This window comes from Annulohypoxylon truncatum (genome assembly GCF_022578515.1).
Source record: "Annulohypoxylon truncatum strain CBS 140777 unplaced genomic scaffold F4807scaffold_26, whole genome shotgun sequence".
In the NCBI taxonomy this organism is placed as follows: Eukaryota; Fungi; Ascomycota; class Sordariomycetes; order Xylariales; family Hypoxylaceae; genus Annulohypoxylon; species Annulohypoxylon truncatum.
In genome coordinates, this window is record NW_025953812.1 from 264,296 (window position 1) to 290,295 (window position 26,000).

The 26,000-nt window shown below is 44.4% G+C and overlaps 6 protein-coding genes across 6 annotated transcripts; 4 read left to right on the forward strand and 2 right to left on the reverse strand.

Annotated features, from left to right (window-relative positions):
- Positions 1-375: 375 nt before the first annotated feature.
- F4807DRAFT_434044 (uncharacterized protein) lies at positions 376-1,963 on the reverse strand. The gene is made up of 2 exons (XM_047998755.1): positions 1,671-1,963; positions 376-1,623 (listed from the first exon to the last, which is right to left on the reverse strand). Exon 2 carries the CDS (start codon positions 1,484-1,486, stop codon positions 986-988), a length of 501 nt encoding a protein of 166 aa, XP_047852172.1. The 5' UTR covers positions 1,487-1,623; positions 1,671-1,963; the 3' UTR covers positions 376-985.
- Positions 1,964-2,952: 989 nt separating this feature from the next.
- Positions 2,953-5,435, forward strand: F4807DRAFT_434048 (uncharacterized protein). The gene is made up of 2 exons (XM_047998756.1): positions 2,953-3,904; positions 3,969-5,435. Exons 1-2 carry the CDS (start codon positions 3,087-3,089, stop codon positions 5,125-5,127), a joined length of 1,977 nt encoding a protein of 658 aa, XP_047852173.1. The 5' UTR covers positions 2,953-3,086; the 3' UTR covers positions 5,128-5,435.
- A 2,448-nt stretch (positions 5,436-7,883) lies between these two features.
- F4807DRAFT_462459 (uncharacterized protein) lies at positions 7,884-8,600 on the forward strand (the record flags this gene model as incomplete). The annotated part of the gene is made up of 1 exon (XM_048001828.1): positions 7,884-8,600. The coding sequence occupies one exon, from the start codon at positions 7,884-7,886 to the stop codon at positions 8,598-8,600; it is 717 nt and encodes a 238-aa protein (XP_047852174.1).
- Positions 8,601-10,330: 1,730 nt separating this feature from the next.
- Positions 10,331-10,655, forward strand: F4807DRAFT_434051 (uncharacterized protein; the record flags this gene model as incomplete). The annotated part of the gene is made up of 1 exon (XM_047998757.1): positions 10,331-10,655. Exon 1 carries the CDS (start codon positions 10,392-10,394, stop codon positions 10,650-10,652), a length of 261 nt encoding a protein of 86 aa, XP_047852175.1. The 5' UTR covers positions 10,331-10,391.
- A 295-nt stretch (positions 10,656-10,950) lies between these two features.
- On the reverse strand, positions 10,951-13,189 carry F4807DRAFT_434053 (uncharacterized protein; the record flags this gene model as incomplete). The annotated part of the gene is made up of 4 exons (XM_047998758.1): positions 10,951-11,766; positions 11,813-12,205; positions 12,268-12,953; positions 13,009-13,189. The coding sequence occupies 4 exons, from the start codon at positions 13,184-13,186 to the stop codon at positions 11,164-11,166; spliced, it is 1,860 nt and encodes a 619-aa protein (XP_047852176.1). The 3' UTR covers positions 10,951-11,163.
- A 3,610-nt stretch (positions 13,190-16,799) lies between these two features.
- Positions 16,800-19,120, forward strand: F4807DRAFT_434056 (uncharacterized protein). The gene is made up of 2 exons (XM_047998759.1): positions 16,800-17,768; positions 17,824-19,120. The coding sequence occupies exons 1-2, from the start codon at positions 16,927-16,929 to the stop codon at positions 18,965-18,967; spliced, it is 1,986 nt and encodes a 661-aa protein (XP_047852177.1). The 5' UTR covers positions 16,800-16,926; the 3' UTR covers positions 18,968-19,120.
- Positions 19,121-26,000: the final 6,880 nt, after the last annotated feature.

Sequence of the window (26,000 nt, forward strand, 5' to 3'; positions counted from 1 at the left end):
TGCTCCTAAGGGGTTTCTCGAAATCGGCCTTCCATTTCCCACAGTCCTCATGCGTTTCTCGTATTCGTCTTACTAGGTAGTTATAATTATCACCTTCCTAAATCTTGAATAAATGACAAGAGCGATATTAGTATCTGTAGGCATGGATGAACTGGATTGACTTCTACAGAGTAGACCACCCCCCTATATTTCCAAAATCACCTGATTAAGCGAATGCACTAAACCAATTTTGTCCCAGCTACACACGTGCACGTCCCACCAATTAAAAACATTTATTTCCTTTCCCACTAATCTCCTCGAACGCCACACCAAGCCCTACAGATACAGTAGCACGGGCCACGATATTCGTGGCGGGGGCTTCGCCCGCTTACATAACTCTTTAGTATTACCTAGTAATTTTTAATTTGGGACCAGGCGGGGTACGGCCTTGTGCCTTATTTACCTTGTTTGCCTTCATTATTTGGTACGCGTACATCGGAATTGTTGCGGGTTATGAATGTATTTCATCAAGCAGTGAATTTCTCAATGTCTATGAATGCCTCTTTGGTAGCTTGAATCCCTTTCAGCTTTATTCCCGCTCTAGAAAAGCCGCCCACCACATCATTCCGGCAAGTTTTCTAATTATTGGAACACCGCTACATAGTCACAACACCCCCATGATATTTAACCTTGCAGAGAGAACTGCTGCATATGGTACGTTGCTAATATTAGATATCAAGACTTGTTTAACCCAGATTTTAGTCATTCAAAGCAGAGACTCTGACTAAGGATGCCGATTTTTTTACTGGTGTCGAAAGTCGCCCAACCACCGTCGAGGGATCTGGGCAGAGGGTGTACTGGCAAAATTCAATTGTTCTAGTATACAAAACTGGCAAGGAAGAGGTCCCCATACAGACATGCAAAGATCCTTTCGATGGCGAAGGAATAGTACCAAAGGGGATTAGCCTTTGGTTTGGCGGTGGGAAGATGAAGGAAGATGCATGAGTTATAATTGGCTTGGGAATAATTTCGTACAAATTCTGGTTCCATAATATAACCCCAGATTCAGATTTATATCGACACTTTCATCTGAATTCGATGATATATGTGCAGTTACGCTCTTTGTTTTTTTGCGGCGCTGTTCTCGTTCTTGCACATACATCGTAGTCGTAGAAAGTGCTCTGGTCACTTCGGGGCCGAAGATGCGTTCAGCAATTTGGACGTCACACGCTGCGAGGGTAACATTCGGACAGGGTATTATTTCAATCTCCCCTGGAAAGGATATGTACCGAAGGCCATCTACGCTTTCTAGGCGGACGCCGAATAGTTGTTGGATGAGATTCGACGCTTTCAAGGGCGAAATTTTAATGGAGAGAAGACAATTCATCCGGGTTTCGACGTTCCAAAACACCGAAATCGACATATCACATGTTTTGATGGTGTGATCATGTGGGTGGGTAGTTCTCACGACTGCCTCTGCAAGCTCATCGGGCAGAACGCCGTCCATGGCATCCAAAGGCGAAATGACAAAGTTTTGTATGCGTGGATTAGTTCGTTGTGCCTCATTTAATGCTTCGGCTTCGCCTAACGTTTCTACCGAAATACTCCGGGGTGGCGTTTCAAGGACGTTATTGGTTGCAATTCCTTCTTCATGTTAACAGGACCCTTATGATTAGTTTTACAACTCTTACGGCGTCGCTTCGCTGCATGATGTGACGGGTCACTGGAAGGTGATCCGGCCCTTTTAGGAAGAGGAAGCTTTCATTCAGCAAGTATGCATCCACCTAATTCCTTAGCTATCTCTTTAAGGCCATCTTGAGTCCGGGATTCAATGTCGCGAATTATTTTCTGGCATTTAGCTTTGCCATCATGGTGTCTTGCGTTTTTCGCGCGTTTGTCGGCGAGTAGATACACAAACCAAGCATCCCGGCCGCCAGTATCAAGAAAAGCCTTGCTTATCGGGTCATCACCGGTTCCAGCGCTGGACAATGACGTCTCATATTAATTAAGTACCCTTTTCCAAGGTTCACCGGTTCGTATAAAAGCACGGTGGTTAATATAAATTAAATTTAAAATAAGTTAATTTTATAAATATATAATATTATAATATAAAATTAATATAAATATAAATATTTTTTAAATTTATTATTATTAATATTATTATTAATATTATAATAAATTTTAAAAATTAATATTTATTTATTAATAATAAAATTAATTTTAAAATAAATTTTAATAAATTTAATTAATTTTTAATATTTTTTATTATTTATTTATTTAAAAAATTAATTATTAATTATATTATTATTTTAATATATTAAAAATTAAAAAAAATTATTTATAATTTATTAAACGTTATTATAATTATTAATAAATAATATATTTTTTTATAATATTAATAATAATTAAATTAATAAAAATAATAATAAAATTAAAAATATAAAATTTTAATAAATTAAAAAAATATTTTAAATTTATAAATATATTATATTATAAAATTATATATTTTTAAAATTAATTTAAATTAAATTAATTTATATAAATTATTAAATTAAAAATAAAAATTTATAAAATAAAATAAAAAACGTAAATAAATATAAAAAAATATATATTATTATATAATATTAAATATATAAAAACATTAAATATTTAATTAATTAAACGGTTTAATAAATAAAATATTTACAATTAAAAATTAATTTTAAATTAAATATAATGCAATTTTTATATCACATAACGAGTGGGTGCTTACGACCAATCAAGTTTTCGATAATGTGTGAATAAGGCGGGCTGTTGCCAGGTGTCAGTGCTTCAATGTACGTACAACCCCTCAGTCACCGCCCGCGGCAAGCTCCGTCCTCGGATCCATGGATGCAGTAACCCGTCAGCCCGTGGGGGAAATTGTGTACCTACCTAGGTACCTAGGTAGGTAGCCTACTAAAAAAGCACGGACTTCGCCCAGCGCATCGTACTCATAGCCTGACAGCCTAACAACTACTAGGTAGCACTGGAGGTACTATTAGGTATCCGTACAACATTTAAACCCGATAGCCCATCTATACGTACCTAGTAGCAGGTACTTCGGTACGAATCTTATCGACCGGAAAATGCGGCTCATCTACGAGCGCGATGGCGAAATGCTGGAAATGAAAGATGCATTACAGAAGGATCCGTTGGGAGTACGAGGTCTTTTGGTACAAGCGTGGCTGATGTGCGAGAAGGCTTTGCCCGACTCAGCAGATGTTCTGCAAGTAGAACGGTCCTTACAGGATGCCCTCTCCCAATTCAGGGGGGGCGACCACATACCACGATATCTGCTCAAGGGGAAGATCGAGCTTGGTATCGGCGCCAACAAGGCTGAGCTGCTCCAGTCCTCCCTTCATGTTGGTGGCCTGCAGGCTTTAATTGCTGTATTCTATGGTACAGCCTACAACGTGACCAGCGGCCGTAGGGCATTTACCTCTCTGTCCAAGATATCGGAAGAGTCAAGAGTCGACCTGTTCAAGAGGGTCAACTCACTTCCCATAAACACCTCTGTCATGGCGCTCGCGAATTTTCTACTGGGTCAGTTGGGCCACGACATAGTAGGCATGGCTTGTCTATTGTACTGCCTCGGTACGAAGGAGCTGCCCAGATGGACACTCGAAGCTTGCCGGCGCCCCTCAAAGACGTGGGGAGCAGATGGGGAAATCTCCGAGCTTGCCCCTGCTCAAATTACCCCGATGCTGCAGGATCAACACTACGAAGATATTTTAAACGAACTAGAAGCAGTAGGCCTCATTAAATTAACCAGGGATCTCGTCCGCGTCGATACCCAGTGGACAGCCTTACTAGACAAGCGACCCGAGGCCCTTGCCTGGAAAGTCCAATCCGTACGGATTCTGAGTCATGTTTTCCCCAAGCACAGAGTCATCGATGCTGCCATGTAAGCCACTCCACTTGAGGGAAAGGGGGGGTGTAATGATCAATCAGGCTAATAACCTGCTAAGGTATCGGCAATGCAAGCATCTTCTACCAAGTCTGGAGCACGCCTTTTCCTATCTAGACGACTCGCAGGTTATGACGCATCTTGTGAGAGGCTCGGGCTTTTACAGTATCATGGAAACTTGCCTTGCGTCTTCTTACTTTAGGGATAGACCCTGGAAAGAGATAACTCTTGCATGGGCCGAGTCCCTTCTGCGGGCATCCCGAGTCGAGTCTGACGAAAGAGCGCTCTGGTCTGCAAGGTTGGCCGTACGCAAAAGGCAGGTAGTTAGGCTGTACTCTGCGAGTAACATCTCCGCCCAACCGTCTACATTCCCCCGCTTCGACCCACGATCGAACGCTCTTGCAGCAGATCTAGCTATCGTAAATGCCCAAGAATTAATTCGTCGAGAGGATTTCGACGCGGCCGAAAAAGAACTGTCTTACTTCAACCCCTGTTTCGGTCGTAAGATGTCCTCATTTGAAGAATCTCAACTGATAAAGATCAATCGGACCTACGGGATGCTACGTAGGTTTCAAGGCCGGTTCAACGAAGCCTATGACATTCTGAGTAGCCTCCCCCACGTGGACAGCCGCGTAATATCGCACTTTGCTGCTGTCTTGTCCGAACGAGGCGAAGATGACAGGGCCATTGCGAAGCTGGAGCGTTGGCTGCAACTTGGTGCGCAATCCCCTAAAGCAGCAACACGGGTGCGGCACATGTTGGCCCAGGTAAACCTTGTACGAACTATGCGGGTGATCCTGAATGGCCAACCACCTAGTACATCTTCACTTCGCATCATACGTAGCATGTATCAAGACCTGCGAGAGAGCCCCGATTTGTTATGGTGCGACCACATCTGTACGTGGATAGGAATCGCCATTTGCGACCATCTTGGCGATGAGATTGAACAAGGCATTCGGGCATGGCAAGAAGTTCGCCGCCTCACCCGACAGCAAAACCTTCCAATCGGACATACCGATGCCATCGTAGCGTATTCATTAAGCGAGCTAGAGAGGAGACGTGGTGAGCATGTAGAGTCAGAGATATATGCATTAAGGGCCAATAGGCTCATGGCAACACCCGGTCACAGTTTCATCCTCGGCACGAACTTATGGCTTACAATCCTTTCCGACTTGTTCGGGAAGCAGGGCCAGTCACCAATCACTACGGACCATGTCTAGGCCTATCCAGTCATACCATAGGCCAGGTAGATCGGCTGTGTAATGGTCAACTGGTTCAAGCCAAGTTCATGGAATAGTGTCTTACCAAGTTTTTTTCAGACAGGGCGTTTACACCTAGTCTATAGACATAGCATCGATAGAAGCTCCAATACTTCCGCTTTACCATAAGAGTATTGAAGTCTTGTGAGGTGTGTGATCTGATTTATTAGCTTTAGGTTTGTTCCCGTCCATGCGACAATTTAACCATAGAACGAGGGTGTAGAAAATCTACTTAGTAGAGACTAGAAAATACTATGTTTTACTTTGCCACCAACTTCCCCGATATGATAGGTACCACATGGACTCACCACTCTCCTGCTATGTAAACCGACTCGGCAGCGTAGCTAGACCTTGGTGCAGAGTCGGGCCGTAGGACGTAGCGTAGAGGTGATCCGAAGACATCGGAAGTATTCCAAACAACGAGATCGTGTGGGAGACAGGGACCGGGGTTCACGCAAAGTCATACTATGAGACGCCACACCAAGAAAAGCTACCCTGCAGTATCAATTTCTTGTCCCCCGTGCGTGTTTAGCAGGAGGGAGCGCATGTAGGGGGTGGTCAAATCAAAGCCCAATAAATGTTTTCGAACCTGATTTTCTGAAATATGCAGGCTCAAGGATGCCATCACTTAGGGTGTAGCTCATTTGCGGACTGCATGTCACATTTGTCTAATACATGTCTGTTTACTGCTTTAGGTTATTGGGGCTTCAAAATGCTTCGCCGTACAGCCATCGTTCAAGTCAAAGGCTCTCTGTCATGGGGGTGGGGGGGCAGGCAGACGCGAACCGAGTGGATTGCGGGTCGATCAATACATTTGGACTCTCTTCTTAGTGCACGTCGATCTGCTGAACTATCAAACCATCTCTTAGATATTCAAGTACCAACACTGGCCCATCGCATGGGTCTTTTGTGATGACGCGTATGAGTCCCAACTCATGCTACCTTCCAAGTAGCAACGCTTGCTGTCGTGCTGGTCACCCTCGCAAAGCAGTTTCTGATGATATGATCTTAGTGGCAGGTAGGGTCAATACGAGGGAACATGTACAATCACATGAAAGATAGGTAGGTATCATCAACTAATGGACGCATGATTCAATCTAACTAATCAGTAAACACATCCTATACTCATCAATAGATAGTATATGCTTATCCCCTTTGGCATTTGCTCAGAATTGGAGACTTTAGGAAGTCTTTCGAAGAGATAGGAGTTTTTGAGCTGATTCGTCGAACCGTGCCTCTTGATGCTACGGAAGGTTTTTACGACATGGTTGCAGAGTTTTGGAGATCTTAGGTTACATGTTGGCTTTCTCTAAAGCATGTGCAAGGACGAATAGGAAAAGGGAAAGAGGGGTCAAGAGACAACGAACGCAAAAGGTACACAGTTTTGCATTAAGAGGATCATGTCCAAGAAGTAGCGATAAATTGCAATAATGCTTTGGAAAGACTTCAGCTGTAGGCATGTATATTCTCCTGTAAGCACTAGCTCGTGACTTGTGTCAGGCTATCCAAGCAGATGTTTCGGAACTTTTTCCAGGTTGCTGCATGTTACGTTGTCTACATTCTCTGTTTGCCATAATTTGAAAGTGAGTAGCAGAAAAGCAACAACATGATCAAGTGATAAGCGCTGAACAATCATCTGAGGCTTTGGTTATGGGTACCCATAGGTCTTCATCCGAGTAGAAATACAGGTTCAAATACGGCAGGTCCATTGTATGAATGTTACCTTAGAACGTAAAAGAAATTAGCATGGGTAACTGATGAGTCAAATCAGTCGTTGGTCCAAAGTCAGAAGCCCAAATGATCATCTAGAGGGCGCGGTTTCCATACAGCAATGACTTCATCTATTATCCCACAGAGCTAGCCGCAAGCGGGTCTTCCCAGGGCCCCCCTTGGGTTAGACCCCTGATCCTGCTGAAACCCCAGCGGCTAATCTTCTAGCAGATCAGGCCTTCGACACCACAAGATACCCAAATCCGTAGGCGAGTATTGCAGAAGAGAGGCGCCGCATACCTATCTACTAGGTACTAGGTACCCGAGCAGTTTTCATGTTTTAGCTAGGAAACATTTTCGAATCTAATTGGGTTATTGTCGGAGAGATCGGATAGCCAGCATGCCTGATTGCGCTACAGAGTGGATATAGCTTGTCAGAAGCTCTCCTCAGAGGTTACCGGAGTTCGGGTATCGGCATCACAGCTGTCCGCGATAGCCTCAGGTGGCCCCAGGGATGGCCTAGGCACCAGACAAGAGACAAAGGGCATTTCCTGTATGTATACCGTGATCCCAGTAGGGTTAGTTTAGAGCTCTTCGCGCAACAACGTCGTTCCTCATTGTCACTCTTGGTCCGCATCGTGACATAGCTGTAGGATCATACCCGTGTGGGAATGGTTGTCAGGTTGTGACCCTCTCTCCACTTATGCCCCTGACAATGGTTCACTCCCTTTCGTAATCAGTTATCATGGGATATCATCAATACCTGGAGAGTACCAAGTTGGTATCTAGTAGACAATATGTCAAGATCAGAGGTGCCAGCTTTAAGTCACCTGGGGACGTGGCTAGCTGGACGTAATTTGGAATGTGTCTGGTCCCATTAATCTTCACTCATGTTCGTGCTCCTTACACCACAAACTCAGCATATGAATAATTCTCTGCCGATGGTACTGATTATCGCCCAGTTTAGAGACTTTGCTTGAGAAAGGATTTTCTTTGGCATCATCAGAATGACGGAAGTTGATTGGCGCAAGCTTCTGGGGCTCGAATGCCCGCCAAGAATTCTAATTCAACCTCGTGTCCAAACATTTTTTCTACGAAAGCAAGAAGACGGTATTTATTGCATTCGTGGTAGGGACAAATTCAAGATATCACCTAATGACTCAAGACTTTCGCACTACCTCGGGGATGAGCGCAACGGGGAGCACATAGCCAAAGAGATACATGTTGGATTCGACTTGGGGATCTATCATGAGTTGCTATCCATCCGTGGACAATGCGGTCGAGAGCCAGAGGATCAACTCATTAAATATTCATTTAGATGCGAATTTCTCATCATATCTCACCACGAGTTTCCGGATCTGAAGCGAAGTGAATATGGAAAACTCGCAAAATCGCATCGCATCGGGTTTACCACTTGGACCCAGTTCTTGACGGAAGGCTTGCGGGTGGTATTGGTTGAGAAGAAAGTCGAGAAAAAGTCACGACCAAAGGCCGAACTTATGATCTATATGCCTTCTGAGTTCTCACTTATCGAGAAGCTAGTCAAGGTCGATATCACTTCCAACAATGGTCATGTAAACCTCCGGAAGGGCAGTGATGAAAGGGGGACTTCAATTCATGTAGTTTCGACTCACGATAGCTGGCCTTTATCGTTCGCGATTACCTACTCTGGCCGAGAAATCCTCAAAAAGGAGTTACATAGGGGATCTTTAACATACATCTGAACGGTACGATACAATCGTACCCGATGTTGAGTTTCAATAAAGGAGCCAGAGGTTTTGATTTCTCAGAAAAGGCTCGACCTGTCATCGACGAAGGAATAATGGACTACATAGGCATTTGTACCTAATTAGTCAACATGAGCGCTTCAAATTTTCAAGTGAATTAGATGTTCCTTGCCAGATGCTTACTATGTAGTTAGAGGTACTAGGTAGGTACTACTAGGTAGGTACATACCTGATAGCCATCCAACATTGGAATCGCGCGCTTTCAACTCTACATCACACTACTCATGTGCTATATGTGGAATGATGCTGCTTAACAATCACGGAATGATACATCATATCCTCGAGTATTCGATTGTGCTTTGTCCATATGAGCTAGATGTACCTTAGCACAATCCAGGTACCCACAATAAAAGTAACCACTGGAGCCGAAGTACTTACTCTGAAGCTGGGGCGCGGTGTAAAATCTGATAGGTCCGAGACGCGCCGATGAGCGCTAAAATAGAATTTAGTTTTACTATCGGCAGCGAGGCCGAGAACTGACCCACTTATCCCGCTCCGTGTTTTGGAAATCCATTTCTTGAATCGGAGATATGAAATACGAACGATATTGCCGCGCGGTTTCGTAGTTGCGGGATTAATAGTGTTCAAATGGTGGATGGAAAGATTCACGGCGTTCGATCCAGTGTAATTCAAGTGATACTTGCAGTTGGATCTTATAAAATTATACATTGGAAAAAAGGCGAGTAAATAGTCGTGTAACAATGTGTCTGAGCAACACTAAAACAAGGTAACAAAAATCACAACGTCTATGTGACATCGAAACAAATTGACGTAAACAGAAGCCAAGTTATGCTAAGGTGGAAATGATCTCTTTGAGTTGTTTCAAGGTTGAATACCTACTAGGTAGGTACGTCTCTACCTGAGTAGTTATGTGTAAGTGGCAAGACATCAATGTAGCAGGGTAATAATGTGACATGGTGATGATGTGGCACGGTAACAATGTACCTGATAACGAGTTGATGTTATGTGGCTTAGATTCAACCTTGGAAGGCTTCGCTCCTTGAATCGTATGGTACCTAGGTACACTGCTTGGAACTCCACAGTGTGGCTCAAGAAACAAGGAAGCGACCGTAACCAATTGAAATCCAGTCCTTACCGATGAAACGCCGTAACTATTACCTAGTAAGTACATAACTCAAGTACCTAGTCCATACCTCCGGGGCAAGTATCAAAAGCCATTGCCGCTCTCTGATCTTGACAGTATGATCACTGTAACAATTGGGGAATATGTAGATGGCTATGGTCTTCTTCCTATAAGAGATCGAAATGGATCGAAGGGGGACGAGCAATCTATATCTAAGGATTCAAGCCTTGTAGTATCCATTGTGCATGGAAGAGAAATCCATCATTCGGGATAGATCGTCAAGCTTGTGTTAGCTCTTTTAGCGCAGACTGCGGGCGGCAAGGCCAATAGATATGGCCAGTGAGGGGAGGAGTGCGAAGATGACGGGAAAGGCGTGGACGAAAAAAAGTTTGGGGTGTTGCCCGTGACAGGATAAACGAAGAAAAACGGTATTCCGGACCCACTCCAAAACGGAGGACGGGCGCTTAGACCGGGACGGGGCGCCACCCCGGGAATCAACGGGTACTATGCACCGCCACAAATGAGTCAGCAGAGATTTGCGTACGGCACGTTCGATTTTGCTTCATGAGCAACACGACTTTTTCCTAGCTTCTCAACACCCAATCGCGGCCCCAGCTCTTCGACAGCTAGAATCTATATACACTATGCCTACCAAACTATGGAGACATGGCATCCATTCGTTCCTTGAGCTATTACGCCAGCGGCTTCCAGACTCTCTTGACTGTATGTTGACATTCATTCAGCTTGCCTACTCTATGATGGCTCTTTTGTATGAAACTGTTCCAGCTTCCGGGGATTTAAGACCCTGCATTCAACTGCCTGCGATGGCCTCTTCCCCCCCCTTTTTTTCTCTCCTCCCTAGATTAGACCTGGTGATGATTACTAGACCTGGCAGAGTTACATGATTGCCATTGTGTTGAATCTACAATCGTTGTAACTGAAGGTGATACTGTCCTTACGGTGGCTATTTCCTCCTGAATAACCCTTGTATAAGGAATGCAATTGCCCCCCAGGGTGATAATATCAACCCGACAGCCAATCAAGTCCAAATGGGTCAGTTATGAACGCGCGGGCTGACATTATGTTCACCCCTGGAGACTATTGCTGTGATAATGACAAAATACCCCCCTCACCCGGTAGTGTATGTTGTATCGTATGGATTCAATTCAACCCACATTTTGCAAAGTGTGCTTTGATAAGAAACTACTAGCTCCTGGTCCAGCAAGATCAGGATTTGGTGCATAAGGGACTACGGGTTGAGTACCTAACTAACCCCGATAATAGTTAAGGTATTTCCCCTATAGTAATTGCAGCTGGTCCTCGGCCTGGATTAATCAATGGGTTTCACCAAAAGTGACTACATGCGTGTACATTGTCAACTGTAGGGCAACCGTAGATGTACGGATTGGCTACTACCTAATCGACTTTCGGGCTACATTTTCCGGCACATGAAATTTGACACCGCACTCGGTCATGCCACCACTCCATCCTGCCCTCCCAACTGAAATTGAGCCACTGATACGGACCTTCATCTTCTGGGGGGGATGCTTCGACCTTCACAAGGCATGGATATTTGCCGTCCGCATAGGTGAACCCTAGATATAACTTTGAAGAATCTCCAACTCTGATAGCCGGACAAAGACTATCCATTCGAAACCCTCCAACACAAGCTCGGGTTTTGTCCTTATAATGGATGAGGAGACCGGTTATTTGTAGGTCAGTACTGCAAATATGCTTTCGTTGGCAGGGGATAATTTCGACGATATTCTCCAACGAAGCAGAACTATAGAAGAGACCGTCTGAACCAGGCGGATATTGAGATATGGTAGAAACCGACGGTATAGTTGTTTGGTCAGGAGGGGAAGAAGTAGCCCATTGTTTACTTCCATGATGCGAATATTCCCAGTATATTCGAGCCGGCCTCCCTGATGTTGCGAACATTCTTGACCAAGTGGGTGATGGCCAGCTTCTCCGAGTATGAGGGCCCATTTCCACGAGTCGGTTCTTATCGGTTTTGACCTTGCTGATGATTAGATGAGAATATAAAATGAATGGATAGTCTTACCACTAAGGCGCAGTGCGGAGGCAGCTGACCCATCCGCCACCACACTGTCGCAATGGATTCGTCACGATCTAAGGGTACATATATCCAAATAGCGTCACTTTTACGAAGGTCCATTCGGCGGTAGAACGAGTTATCATCCTTTACATGAGCATGAAAATAAAGCATGTGGCTTGCCCAACAGCCGGACAGCCCAGTGATCGCCTTGTTGTTGCACTCAAATGAAGCCATGCGAAATTTAGTAAGTCGGGCAGACTCATTGATTGGAGGGATAGAAGACGTGAGGCTGTGAAAATGGAGCGATTTCAATGCAAGCGGTGGCATAGGGGTTGACCACAGATTGAGTTGGAGAGGTTTCGGTGTATCGGAAGCGAATATGTGCCGAAGTTTGAATCCCTTAGATGGACGTTAAATTAGCTTTACAGTCGTGTGTGTGTGGATATAGTTGGAACACTCACATCGTATTCTACGGTTAGAAATCTACTTGAGGCAGGATGGATGGTCTGCCACCACATTGTGAGGTCATCATTAGTTGCCGGTAAGTCGGTTGAGCTGCCTTGTTTAGTGGATATGATCCACCTAATACCCAAATGGTCTTCCGATACGTAAAGTGCTTCAAGCGGAAAGCCTTTATCTGCATTAAAAATGCAGATATCCTCGTCGTTCTGTCGTGTATTAGACAAGCCCCCAATATACTGAATACCATCTAAACGGACAAAACGAGCCCAAATGCTCAAGGTAGTGTCGATGGAATAGGTATTAGGCGCATGATCAGTAGCACAAGTTTGGTAAGTAGCAGATGCAGCAAACTCATGAGCCAAACTGCTAGAAATCATTCGCCATAACTCTAGGGGTAGCATGTTATACGTGGCTGTGAGTTTTGTAGCAACCACTTTAACAAAGTGGACGAGCCGTCTTTCATCTTCCGGTTCTGCAGGTTCGAATGAATAGTCTGTCACCTGGAGCCAAGATAAAGAAACGGGCGATACAAATGATAAGCAAGCTGAATGACAGCCGATGAGTCTGTCACGATGGTGACACATTGAATTCGTACAACGATATGGATTCAATTTTGGGGTGATGTCGACAGAATTCATGTGATCGTTATAGAAGAACTCCGTCGAAATGATACCGTGTTGGGTAACTAGATGCCCATATGTTAAACAAACTCGTCCAATTAACAATCTACCCGCACTTACTTGCTTTGACAGATTCACCCTCGAAAATAAGAAACCGACAAAGTCGGCATCGGGGAAGAAAACATTGACGTGGTGGCTGATCTGTCATATTATCGTATTGATCGAGTAATAGAAAGTTCAACGAGAAAATAATGTTAATGAAAATTTTTTTTTTTTTGAGAACAGGACATGGGGACATTCTGCATTCAAATAAGAAAACTGGAACTGGCGGTATGGTAAGGTTGTTGGCAATCTATGTACCTTCTGAACATTGGGTGTTACTAAGCCTAATGCATAACTAGGTACTTATGTAGCTTTTATTCATGCATAGCTACCTAATCCTAGGTAAGGTAAGAGGTAGGTACATGTAGGTACCTAGTAAATATGCCTAAAGTCACTAGGATTATTATGCCGCTCGAATTTTTCTAGGGGTTTATCGAATTCCCGAGAGTCTGACCTAATCCCCAGATCAGAGACTGGATCAATTCCCGGGCTAGAGTTAAGGGTGCATCGGGATTAGCGCGGGGATGGGATGATGGGCCGTCCTAGCGCATTTTGATACTGTTGAACATGGTCCGAGCTCTTACAAGCTTAAACCGTTACATCTTTGGGGTTAAAATGGTATGAATTTGGATTACTTATGCATTGTATATCCTTTTTAATGGATGGACACGATGAATTTTTAGTGAGCTTATACACTAAAACTTAGTGGAACGATCACTATCAAATCAAAGTCCTAGCTTAAAATAATACAGTACCTACCTATTTGATAATTCCAAGGTTATCCATCTACATAGCCCATGACGCTCATCGCGATTCATTAATCCAGTACCTAATAAAGCTGTTCCCACGTGCCTACCGCTACCTACCTACCTAGGTACTAGGTAGTCTGGTCTGCGCATTCGTCTGAGTCTCGCAATATGAATCTCTCTTTCTTTCTCTTTCTCTCTTTCCTATATCGTAACATTGCGTACCAGGTGTTGATTATCGTTGGAATAAATCGTGTAAAACCCTCCACCACTCGCCAATGAAACTATATGCTTCCTCCTTTTGATACAGTAATAATTCACATGTCGGCCATTCGATGGGTTAATTGGCTTCTTACTGAAAGTTCGTATTGTTGTCTTATAGGATGACCCCCTAAAACCCTTTATTTATTAAGAAATGCAACAGTAACATTTTTTAAAGTCGTAGTGGTGAGGTCGAAATTTTCAAACCTCTTGGGACTGTCACGAGGTGAACCTAAGAGCCTAAGAAATAATTATGTTGTTGCACAAAGAACACTAACTAACCTCTAGCGGGAAATACGGTATACATACACAAAACCCTCTTTGTCCTCTTCTAATGGCTGAAGGCCATACCTAAAGCTATCGTGGCCTCTTGCACACCCGATCTCCGTCTCTACCTAGGTAACCTGTGCTCAGGATACCGGGTTTAACCGGGAAGGCTTCTGACAGGGACAACGCTGTCCAGTACCTACAGAGATAGGATGGGGAAATAATCAGGATTCAGGTAATCGCGCTTATAATTTCTAATTATTACTAGCTACGTGTCCATATGCACATGTATTTATGAAGGAAAGCTGGTGGGTACTATGTAGTTGAATCAAGTAAGCCTACTAGCCGAACCTTCATCTGGAATGCAAACATCGCCAACAGACAGATTTCTATGGTAGGTACTAAGTAGGCATCCGGCATCGAGAGTATGTTCTCAAGTCAAAAGTCTTTGGTGGTAGATGTGTTATTCGCTTTGTAATGTTAAGCGTACTGCATAGGTAGGTAATAGGTAATTAATCTTGATGGAGTTTAAGTACTGGTTGAAATAAACATAGCTCTCAGTCATCTCCTGGGGTTGAATCACTTCGTGCTAACCATTTACTTCGTTCTGGGTTTTCTAACATAGGAATAATGAATGAAAAAGGATTATGGTCATCTTTCCTGAATATCCAACCTTTTCTGTTGGCTAGTTCCGCCCCTAAACTTTCAACTACCTGAATTCTCCTATGATCAACGATGCGGGAAACTAGTAAAACAGGGCTAGAAAGAGGAATAACGTTAGTTTCGGCGACGGATTCGATGTTCTGAAAAGTGTAAGTACTCGTAGGATCGTATATTAGTATATATCCGTCAGTTCCAGTAATCAGATTCTTGAGTGCCGGTTCATTTTGTATGTTGATTTTGGAGGCTGTTGCTACGTCATATTCGTATCGCTTGAGGCCTATCACTTGAGTACAAGTGAAGTTGTCATTTTCATTGTCATTGCAAGTTATAGTGCGTCCGATTCGTCCTTGAATATGATATAGCTCTTTGACACATGAGAATCCAATGACTGAGAACTTGTAGACTTGTTTTCGATCGTCAGCGCGGTAATAACGTATCTTTGGAGGTTGATTCCGGTTCTGTGTATCATTGTGACTGATATCACTCTGAATAGCCTCTTCGAGTTGGGCTGAGAAGCCTTGGATACTTCGGTTTGGTTCGGTCCTTTGGGTAGTAACATATTCAACTATAACAGCCCAAATGATTGAAAAAGATAAGAACATCTGCAAAGTTAGCTAAACCCCGAAATAGAGACAAAGATGACAATACCACTAAGGATAATTCCTGTAGCCCCGATACAACACAAATAATTTCACTTGCAATTGAAATTACTGCAACAATGTGTCGAGCGCACAAAGCATTTCGTAGATAGCCAATCCAAAGAGAGGTCCAAGTGTAATGGATTAGAAACAGAAGCGTGTATGCTAGCTCTAGGTCCACATAAGTCAAGCCGATGAAGATTATTTCCGTCAATATGGCTGGAAGAGCAAAAACAAGCCCCGTGAGGTCGATCGGACATGGAAGGCATCTGATGAGAAGTGCTTCAATTGTTGTGTTTAGGGGACTTTGTTGAAGTACAAGGAAGGACTAATTCGGTTAGCTTTGATTTCCATTCAACTATTCCTGCACATACATCTAATAAAATGCAAGACGCGGCTAAGTTCCCAAGCAGTCCTTCATAGCCTTGCTTTCCTTGCCATGTTCCCACAAGTAGGACAATTTGTATCGTTGTATAGGCCAATGAATATACCAAAAATAATCCAAGAAATGAAAGGTTTAGCCTGGATCTTCCATGGAGTCTCTTCAGAAATTGGTATGCGAACCATGTAGCACTAGAGGTGGTCGTCAGTAGGAAAAGGACCAATGCGAATATGAGGCTACGAGGCAACATTCTCACGGTTTCCTATGAAAGTGCAATTATGTGCGTAGCGGTGAGGGATGCATACGGCAATCAATGGATGCAAGGCTGATTTAATCTGATTGAACTTATTGAAATTGGATGATTTTAAGCCTGGGGGACATGTGAGAATACATGGGTCAGTAATCAAGCGTCTGAGAAAGTCGTACCAAGCGAGTCATGTGGGTCGACTCTATAACTGCATTGCAGGTTGTGACCGACGAGGCATCACGGCAACGTCCCTAGAGAGCAATTCCCACCTTAGACTCTGTCATGCTAGAATACTGTGATATCGACTCTATGAACGTATCAACTCCAATTTGTTCCGAATATCGATGTATTCTCCACAAGATCACAAAATCTGTTCCATAATTAACTCCTAGTAAGCTCGATTAGTTGAATATTGAAAAGGGGAGGACGATTGAAAACAGGGAAAGATAAAAGGGGGGAGGTGAGTGGGGCGGATAAAAGCCACTTGTGTTGATTGGTTAATTCTTGATGCCCACATGTGGTGCGGGTAGCAGCTGCGATCCACCCCCGTCCATTTCACCAAATCGCATGGATGGCACGAGCCACACTAGCTAGTTCACGCCCAAAAGCTACTCATATCGTCCCTCCGCATTCCGGCAGGTACCTAGCTCAGGTACCTACCTACCTAGTACGTGGTACCTTATAGTCCCACCCCCTTGTGCCTGAATTTAGGACTTGAAGCCGCTGTACATTATGCGACTCTTCTGTGAGTTGGACGGTGAAAGGCTCGATATACATTCGGCCCTGAAGCAGGATCCTTACGAGGTGCGAGGCCTCCTGATCGACGCCTTGCTTCTCTGCAGCCAGGAGGCGCTTCCAGACACAGTAGATGTAATCCTGGCGGAACAGGCGCTTCGCACCGCACTGGATGAGTTTCCTGGAGGCCAAGAGAAATACGTCCGGAGCTACATACTCTATCGGAAGCTCGATCATCGAACGCAAATTTCCCCAAGAGCTCCGCTAATTGCCTTGTCACTACAGGCTGGCGGCGTGTTTGCTCTCATTGCCGTGGTCTATGCTACACTTGATGTGCATCGCAATTTACGGAATAGGGAGACGTTGGAACGACTTGTCAACGGCGATATATCGGAGCAGTCCAAGCGGGATCTATTCAAGAGAGCTAATGGTTTTTCTGTCCATCATTCCTTCGCTGCCTGGTTCAATCGATTGTTGGACCACTTAGATCGTGATTCCATAGGTGTAGCCTGCCTCCTGTATTGCTTTGGAACACCTATGGTGCCTCGGGTCATATTTTCCCAATGCCGCAAGACCTCTAAAACCTGGAATCGAGATGGCGAAGTTAGTGAAACTACTATAACAATTACCGAGACAATCCGAGATCCATCCCGCTTTGGGGCTATCCTACAGAAACTAGAAATGCTCGGGTTCGTGAAGTCGACCGTCGATATGATCCGGGTGAATCGGCGGCTAGCAGACATCCTCAAGGACAGGGAGGAAACCCTAGCCTGGAAAGTTAGAGCTGTCCAGCTCCTATTGCATGCTCTCCCCAAGGATAGAAAATTGGAGCCCGACAAGTAGGTCTATCACAACTCACCGAACTACTCAAATCATTAACAAATAGTTTTCAAGCTATGACCAATACTACGAAACCATGCTTCCCAACTTAAGCCACGTAATGTCCTATTTTGTTGAGCCGCAGATCTTGACGTATCTCGTCAAGGGCCCCGGCCCTGGATTGTATGATGCCGTTGAAGTCTGTCTCGCATCATCTCATTTTAATGACCTCAGATGGAAGGAGAACGCGATCACTACAGCTACCGGTTTAGTTCGGGCTTGTGAAGAAAATAATATGGACCCTTCAGATATCGCGCTACTTAAAGCAAGGCTACACGTAAGAACGCTACGACTCTCCCTGTCACAGAGCGCCGCCCTACCGAGCGAGGAGATAGGATCTGTCACATTTCCCTCGCCAGCCGACGCAAGAATAAATGCGTTCTCAGCTGATCTAGTCATGCTAAAAGCCCGCGCGTCCATCCGCTATAATAACCTTGCATTAGCTCAGAAGGAACTTTCGTGTTTTAGGTCGCTGTTCCTCTCCACATTCGAGCACGCACAAGAGGAGTCGGTAAAAATAACCCGTGCTATTGTGTATCGCTTTCAGGGTCAATTCCCTGATGCGTACGAGATTCTGTCTTCTGTCCGTATGACTGGCAGCGAAGTCCTTGTGCATCTCGGTGCTACCGCGTGCGAGATGGGGGAGCCCGACAAGGCCGTCACAAGGTTGGAAGGATGGTTAATGCTCTCCAAGCTACCAACATCAAAAGCAGGGGTTCGCATCCGAGTTGCATTGGCAAATGCATACCTCATGAAAGGATTACGAGAGGTCTTGTCTGGGCAGGCCTGGTCCAATAGACAAGAAGTACAAACCATGTACAGAGAATTGGAGCCTAACAATCACTTGATATGGGTCGATCGCATTGCAGTTTCTATAGGCATGGCAATTACCGAGCATTGGAGCGGACAGTATGAACCAGCTATACGCAACTGGCAAGGGGTCCGAGACCTAACTAGGAAGCTCGAATTACCCCTCGGCTATACCGATGTAATTGTAGATTTTTCTATTTGCGAGCTAAACTTCCGTTTCGGGAGAGCTGGACTGTCTGACGTGATTAAGGCAAGGGAGTCGTTGGCGAGCATAGGGCGCCAATATTACTTTACCGCCTTGGGTTCCATTTGGCCGGACCTTCTCGAAAAACTGGCTGGTACAATATAGTTGAAGGGAAAGGCTGGCTATATCGCTTCAATAACGTTGTTAGGCATAAACTTCCACAATAGAGCAAGTTGTGTATTTAGGTACTCATAGCACGTAGCATCAGGAGCCTATAGTTGGTTACATTGTCACAGCTACTGGATACCTCGTCAATACTTAGTACTTAGGTACCTATCTATATTGTGCTTAGAAAAGTCCCATCGCAGCGATGATGAGTTTCCGATACTCCTCACCCCAAAATTCATCTTGGAATGATTCGTTACCACGACCTTCAAGGGCTATCTTGCATAACTTCACTAAAACGCACCCTATTAAATATACAATGATGCTCCATAAAGGCCCGCTACAATATAATTAGGTGTCTTTTGTTTATACACTAAAATGTACAGCATGGGGTATGCGTCTTCATGTTGTATGATTAATGTAAGTATACCATGTGTGATTTCAATAACGAGACGCTGTATTTCAAAGCCATCTATCGACATTCATGCGGATCAATGGAAGAGTGGACTTCAGCCGTAGGGAGCTTTCTGTTACCTAACAATTTACAGCTGGTTCAACTTCCACCAACAAAAAGGATTGCCCTTATCATGCCACAAGAAACTCCTGTCGCCGATCTTCGTGAACTAACATCTTACTAAGTATGGTTACATCTTGGAAATGTAATCTCATGAAAAGCGGGATATAAACGACGTTCAGTTAAAAGAAACCTTAACGTATTTAAGGAAATTACGGTATATATACGGTAGACGGAGATTAGCTTCAGAGATTGCCTTCAGCCCTTGAGAGAAGACAAAGAGGGTTTCATGTACATAGACCGGCGTTTCCCGCTAGCAGTAGTTAGAGTTCCTTGCGCAACAACATAGTTGTTTCTTAGGCTCTTAGGTTTGCCTCGTGACATATTGCTGGTGATAGAGATTCACGAAGACGCCTGACAGTCGTTGCTAGGTTACGACCTTCTTATCCGTGAAACGCCGTGTGTTGGAATAGACGCAGGTTAGAGAACCTTAAGTAGAGCAAGTAGAGGTATGTAGATAGTACATATATACGCCATAGGTGTGGGGCGTAGGTAGGTACCTAGTTATCTCCAACATATACGAGCGGACTAAATCGCCGACATGTAGACCAGAAGACCCGGGAAGCCATCTAAGTATATGGAAAGCAATGTAAATATTTTTTGAAGGTCCTGATGTAATTATGTAAAATTTAATGTAACCCCGTGCCTGGATCCGAGCCTGGTAGGAGAGCGAGATAGGATAAGCCCCTTCGTCGCTGGGATTCCTTGATTCCGCTTCTATATACCCAGAGCGCACAGCTTAAGGTCCATAAGAGCTCCTCGTGCAATTAAATTGTTATTAAACTGTATACCTATCGACTAGTCAGTCATATGAGCCCGTCAGTACTCATTCTAGGGAACCTGGATGAAGTAGCTGTCATTTCCAGCTTCGATATCTGTTCTCGAAAGACGTTGGGTAAGTAGACCTTCGACACCTAAGATCTCAACCCAACTAAGTTTTTCGCATCGTGCTTCTCGCACATCAAGGTGAAATAGGATATCATCTGGCTTGGATACGGGTTTAAGACTGCTGGAATATGAGGTGGCTGGGAGTCTACGCCCTGTCTCTCAGGGGTATATATTGTACCACTACGAACCAGTACCTAGTTCTAGTAACTTACCCTTCTAATACACAAATATCATACTCATAACCTGCGTTTATTTCAATAAATACGGGGAGGGGGAGTAGGCAACGTATTAATTCGCGCGAACCTGAGGCAGAGAATCGGTCCCCGTACAGAATCATACCTCCCCTTAAGCTACGATAAGATGGTCTCGCTACGGACAGACCTCGGGGGCTTAATCAAGAGACGACAATGCAGTTAGCTTAGAAGTTTCTCGTACGACCAGGGTCACTGTCCTTTTTTCGCCGGCCAGACCTTCTGTTGCGCCTAACCTAACAAGTCGAGTCATCTGTGGGCACGATAGGCTACCTAGGGATGGCGAATACCACAAGACATACCACCTCTTACATTGTATGCTATATAAGGTGGCTCCTACGAGTATCATGGCCGCCTCTGTCTGCGGCCTAACATTTGGTGCGCTAGGAGAAAGTTAGCCTTGGCATGTACCGGGCTCTATTCTCAAATACACCAAAACCAGCTCATTTCACAGCCTGCTTCGGGTTTCAGGGGATCAAGGAGGAATGAATATGGGGTTTCCTATGACCGACCGCTATTTCTTACTCTCCTATAAATGGGTGTGAGTAGATGGTGGTTTCCTACTTGTTGGCAGTATGAAGCATCATCGTTAAGGAGATAGAAGTACACTAACCTCTGAGTGTCTGTACATAGAGGTCTATCTGGAGGCCATCCGACTACCGCGCTTTCTTTCGATTTCGATCATAGTCCATGAAAGCTACCAGGGGCCTCGTTCCATTTATCATGGACAACATGTCGATACAGGTTGCCCCACAGAAGAAATGAGCATAAATAGGACCGCTCCTCCCCTTCAGCTCGACCACGCCTCTTTCCCTCCTTAAATTCAATCAAATCTGGATTGTACTCAAATCTGTACTAGGTATACAATCCTTTGCTCATTCATTTTCTTTCAACATGTCTCGCCCCAGAAGCGACAGCGGCTCAACAATTTCTAACGATACATACGGTATCCCCCCCTATGAGGAAGAATGCAAAAGCGAGTGTTCGAATCGATATTCCGTTCCCATTGGGACTGGATCCTCACGCAAGATGTGGCAGCGAGAGCCGTGGTGCTCCAGCGATCGCTCTTCCAAACGACTCAAGATAAGCCATGGGTCATTCAATGGGAAGCTGCCTAACCATATGATCGAAGCTGTCCTCACCTGCGCGAAACAAGCCATCAAAGAGGACGAGGATGACGTTAAACGCGTTTTCCTGAATGATGTGAAAGACCTTTACAGGCAGGCCTGCATTCATTTCAAGGAGAAACGAGAAGGTCACGTTCAGGAGCTGGAGTTGGTGCTAAGGACGGAAAATATGGCGGAATGGCTCGAGGGGTCCAATCGGGATGAAGAGGAGGTCATCGCGCCTCTGAAAAACATTCTCTTGCCTCCATGGTCTGCTGACATTGTTCCAAAATGGTCGGCCTCTCTCTCCCATTTAGACAAAGCCTAGAGGATCTCACGAGATGATTAGGTAGTCTACAGAAGCTGTTGGATGTATACCTACCTAGCGATAAGGATCTTGGTGTGTTCATTAGGGGTAGCCATGGGACAATTTTCTTGTTTAAGATGAGGCGGCAATAATTCTCTTGTTAACCATTGGGGGAGATGCGAAGTAGGTGGCCCACGATTCATTGGTGGGCAGCTAGTTAGCACAGTACCCACCCAATAGAACAAGCTATTTGATCACTTTTTCGAGCTTAATGTCTTATATTTGGACTTCTCCCTTTCTATTCTGCTGTAACTCATGTTTACCATCGAGTCCATTCTCCTTGTCATGACATTACACCTCCACGATACCCTCCCTTAGTTCCACGCTAGCCCTGAGATCCTAGCGAAACTACACTGCAGATTTAACGTTGCTCATGTCGCTCATACTTGACTTCCGGCTACATAGTAGCTCCCAGAACTAGCTCACCTACCAGAAACGTGACCCGGCTCAACCGGGTGGGAGAGCTTCGTTTTGCTGGAGTGTTTCGGTCATTCCTTGGGCTACTTTGTTAAACATTCGACTTCTTAGTTATAGCGTTACAAGAATGATAATTCAAGGGAATAGGTGCTATGTAAACTGTATAAGTAGTACTTATATTAACGGGGAACATTTACATGGCTAGCAAGGTACATTTAGCATGGTGAAGCGCATCTTGTAATGAAAATATCGACAGCACACTTACATCAACATATCATACACACACTACTTGCGCGGCTGGAAATCTCAAGAAACAATATGGATAGAGCAGAGCCCAGGATATATAAAGACACTCGAGCGCGAAGGTCATCTGGGTAACAAACCAACTTCGCACATCTGTCTTCAAAAACTCGTTCCACTTTCCGTTCGTTTCCAACATGCCGTCCATACTTGAAATTTTGACTAGCCCTAATCCTAAGCTTGATTCCACTCTAACAATTACTGGCGGCAATTGTCAGAGAGGATAGTGCTCCTAGGGGTAGTCACGCATAGAGTGAATGCTAGGTAGTATTGTAATAGAGAACTAATAACGCTTGCCCCTCGAAGCACCTTCGCGGGCGCTTCGCGCCCTATACCTATCCTGGTCCACGCTATACCTAATCAGGAATGGTTCACATTATCCCCTGACATCATCCTCCGGGGACGGACTTCAAAATACGTCATTAAGAATGACAGCCTCAGCAGAGATAAAGTAATAGGTGCTAGATTCATCCCCACCGACAGGTATCAAGCCACGGACTAATTGCCGTGGTATGTCCTCGTTACTGTTCTCACGTATTTCCTCAAAAGCACGGAAATATACTCCAGCCGGCTCCTCATACTCTTTCGAGAACTGGGAGTTCTCATCTAAAGAAAATGCAACAGATATTTGGTGGAATAACATAACAAAGTAAGCAGTATGAAAACATGAACAAGGAGGGAAGTGTTCCGTGATTGAATATGGTAGAGTAATTTATTTAGAGAATATGAATCTTTTGTAGCAGGGTACTATCCTAATATAGTTTCTCATCTTGCTGACTCTCAGATATCTCACTCGGCTACCACACTTCTAGGATTCTCATAAGCGCCCACCTATTGTTTAGGCAGGTAGGCTTACCGCCACAACCTTCATGAAACATCATGACTCTCCCCAAAAGTTGATTCCGGATCGGCACAAGCTCACAGCCATATATTGGCCCCCAAAAAAAAGGCAACAGATGAGTCGATCAATCCTAGAACTGGTCATCCAGAATTTACTACTAGTATTAAGACTGATTATTCAGGGCTTTTACGGCAAACCGGCGTCGCAAGACTCTCGGCGGAGTGGAATATCGATTACGGCGGCTTCGCTTTCTCGAGGAATGTTCTGCGTGTAATGCGAAAAATAAATATACAGCCCTTGTATGGTACATATTGAATAGGTACTCAAGTACCTAGATATATACTAGGTGCTAGGTAGGTACCTATTATATTGTATTGTACTATGTATCATACAATTGTCTGATAATAGGTGATTCTAAGGTGAACACGCCTTGAATTGTAATATTTACTACTCATTGCTAAGATGGATACTTGTACCTCCGCAGGTACTACGTAGGTAAAAAAAAAATAAAAAAATACGTCTTCGTTCAGGACGAGCAAACCATTAAACTACAAGGTTCCTATATCCACCCACTATTTGAAATTTCGATAGGGGAATAGCAAAAATTGATTCGCAGAGAAAACTAGCTAGATTACCTAGATGGACAATTTGTAGTTGAAGTTACCTATGAGATAAACAAACGTGTACCCAAACATCATTTCTCCTCGAAAAGTAGTCATAATTTTGAACCAACAAGATCTGCCCGGATGATACTTCGTGTTTCAAATGTCTCAGTATTTAAACACATAGTTCAAGCAAAGAATAGCATGTTCGTGGGAACAGTACCGTGCCATCCTTGCGTGACAGTATACATCGAGGCGTCCCGTCGACCGATTAAATTGTGTACCATTTTGGGCTGACCCAGGTCGTATAACTGACAAGAGCATAATTGGTAGTTGAACAGCGTTCCCGATTTGGACGACTGCAAATGCTACACGCTCCAGAAGGCTTCCGGTATTTACGAGATCGCGGAAAATGTTTGGAGTTTCGAGCTTGGAAACGAAGTCTTCGCAATCTGTAGCAGGCGAGAAATGCTGGCGCCCGTTCAGAATTCGACAGTAAGACAGAAGGGTAAATATTACCAAGACGAATTCATCGGGGTCCAGACCTCCCTTCAATCTGGCCACCATTTGGGAATAAAATTGTGGACCGGTTGGATCGGTAGCCCATTTATACATACTCATAGAAGGACTCGGTGCCAAATTATTGAAGAGACATACAGTGAATAACCAATAGTTATACCCTGTCGCGAGGTGAGGGACAAAGCTCTCAATTACTCTATGGCTAGTGTAAGTATAATGAATTTGAATAATTCAAGGTCACTCACTCACTTATAAACCCCGTTGGAATATTTTACCCGGTTTTCCTGAGCTGTAGTTTGTCCTGGGGGTATTGTAGAAACGGTACTTTGAGTAGGAGCTATTTGGGTTGAAGAGCCGTCTCCTAGTCCTTGAACATCCATATAATCTACATAGCATGAGGGAGTATTTGGTTGCGTTGTGCTCCGGTTGAATATATTTCCTTCGTAGATAAAGGAGCTTCCATTTGAACTCTCTGCCTTCTAATGTCAGCAAATATCATAAGTGGGTAGTTTAAGAGGAACAGACCATTCTGGGTTGCCATGGTTTTCGTACTCAAGCAACTAAAGCGTTCTCTCAGCGCTTGAATCTATCCAAGTTCATTTATCAACTAGTATACTAGGTATTGATCAGAGCAAAATGCCTTTATAGAAGGATGAAGTATACAGTTGTGAGAAAGAATAGATTTTAGGCGAGAATTCGTAGCCTTCACAGATGTGAAAAGTTGCATGCATGACTCGTCGTCAGCGATTCTAAAGTCACATCTAAGACACGAGACAATCATCCCGCGAGATAGAAGTAATATATGTAAAGGGTGCTCATCGGTTTAACCAGGGCTTCTATTTTCAGGCTCGGAGATTTTATCTCTCAAAGTTCTATTGGTATCAGAAGCCGGTCGAAAGCGTTTGACGCCCTATTTACCTAGGTACCTAGGTATTATCTCAAACTAAATGCGTCCCACGAGCAAAACATTTTTTCATATCCTAGTAATCTGATGTAACAGTGCTACTCTGAGGAAATGAGGTATCCATTAATGGGCGGTATGGCAGGATTTGGGGGGGGGGGGGGGGGGGGGGGGGGTGGTTGGTGGGGGGGGGGGGCGGCGGGCAAAAAGTTACTGTTGTTGGTAGAACGACGGAAAAAGGAAAGGGCCGGCAGCCCCGGCCGGGGC

Bases quoted from the DNA above. Each gene is read 5' to 3' on its own strand.
- F4807DRAFT_434048 (XM_047998756.1), top strand. From the start codon at position 3,087: ATGCGGCTCATCTACGAGCGCGATGGCGAAATGCTGGAAATGAAAGAT. The intron at 3,905-3,968 runs GTAAGCCACTCC...TAACCTGCTAAG, and splicing joins AGAGTCATCGATGCTGCCAT to GTATCGGCAATGCAAGCATC.
- F4807DRAFT_434044 (XM_047998755.1), bottom strand. From the start codon at position 1,486: ATGGACGGCGTTCTGCCCGATGAGCTTGCAGAGGCAGTCGTGAGAACT.
- F4807DRAFT_434056 (XM_047998759.1), top strand. From the start codon at position 16,927: ATGCGACTCTTCTGTGAGTTGGACGGTGAAAGGCTCGATATACATTCG. The intron at 17,769-17,823 runs GTAGGTCTATCA...ATAGTTTTCAAG, and splicing joins AGAAAATTGGAGCCCGACAA to CTATGACCAATACTACGAAA.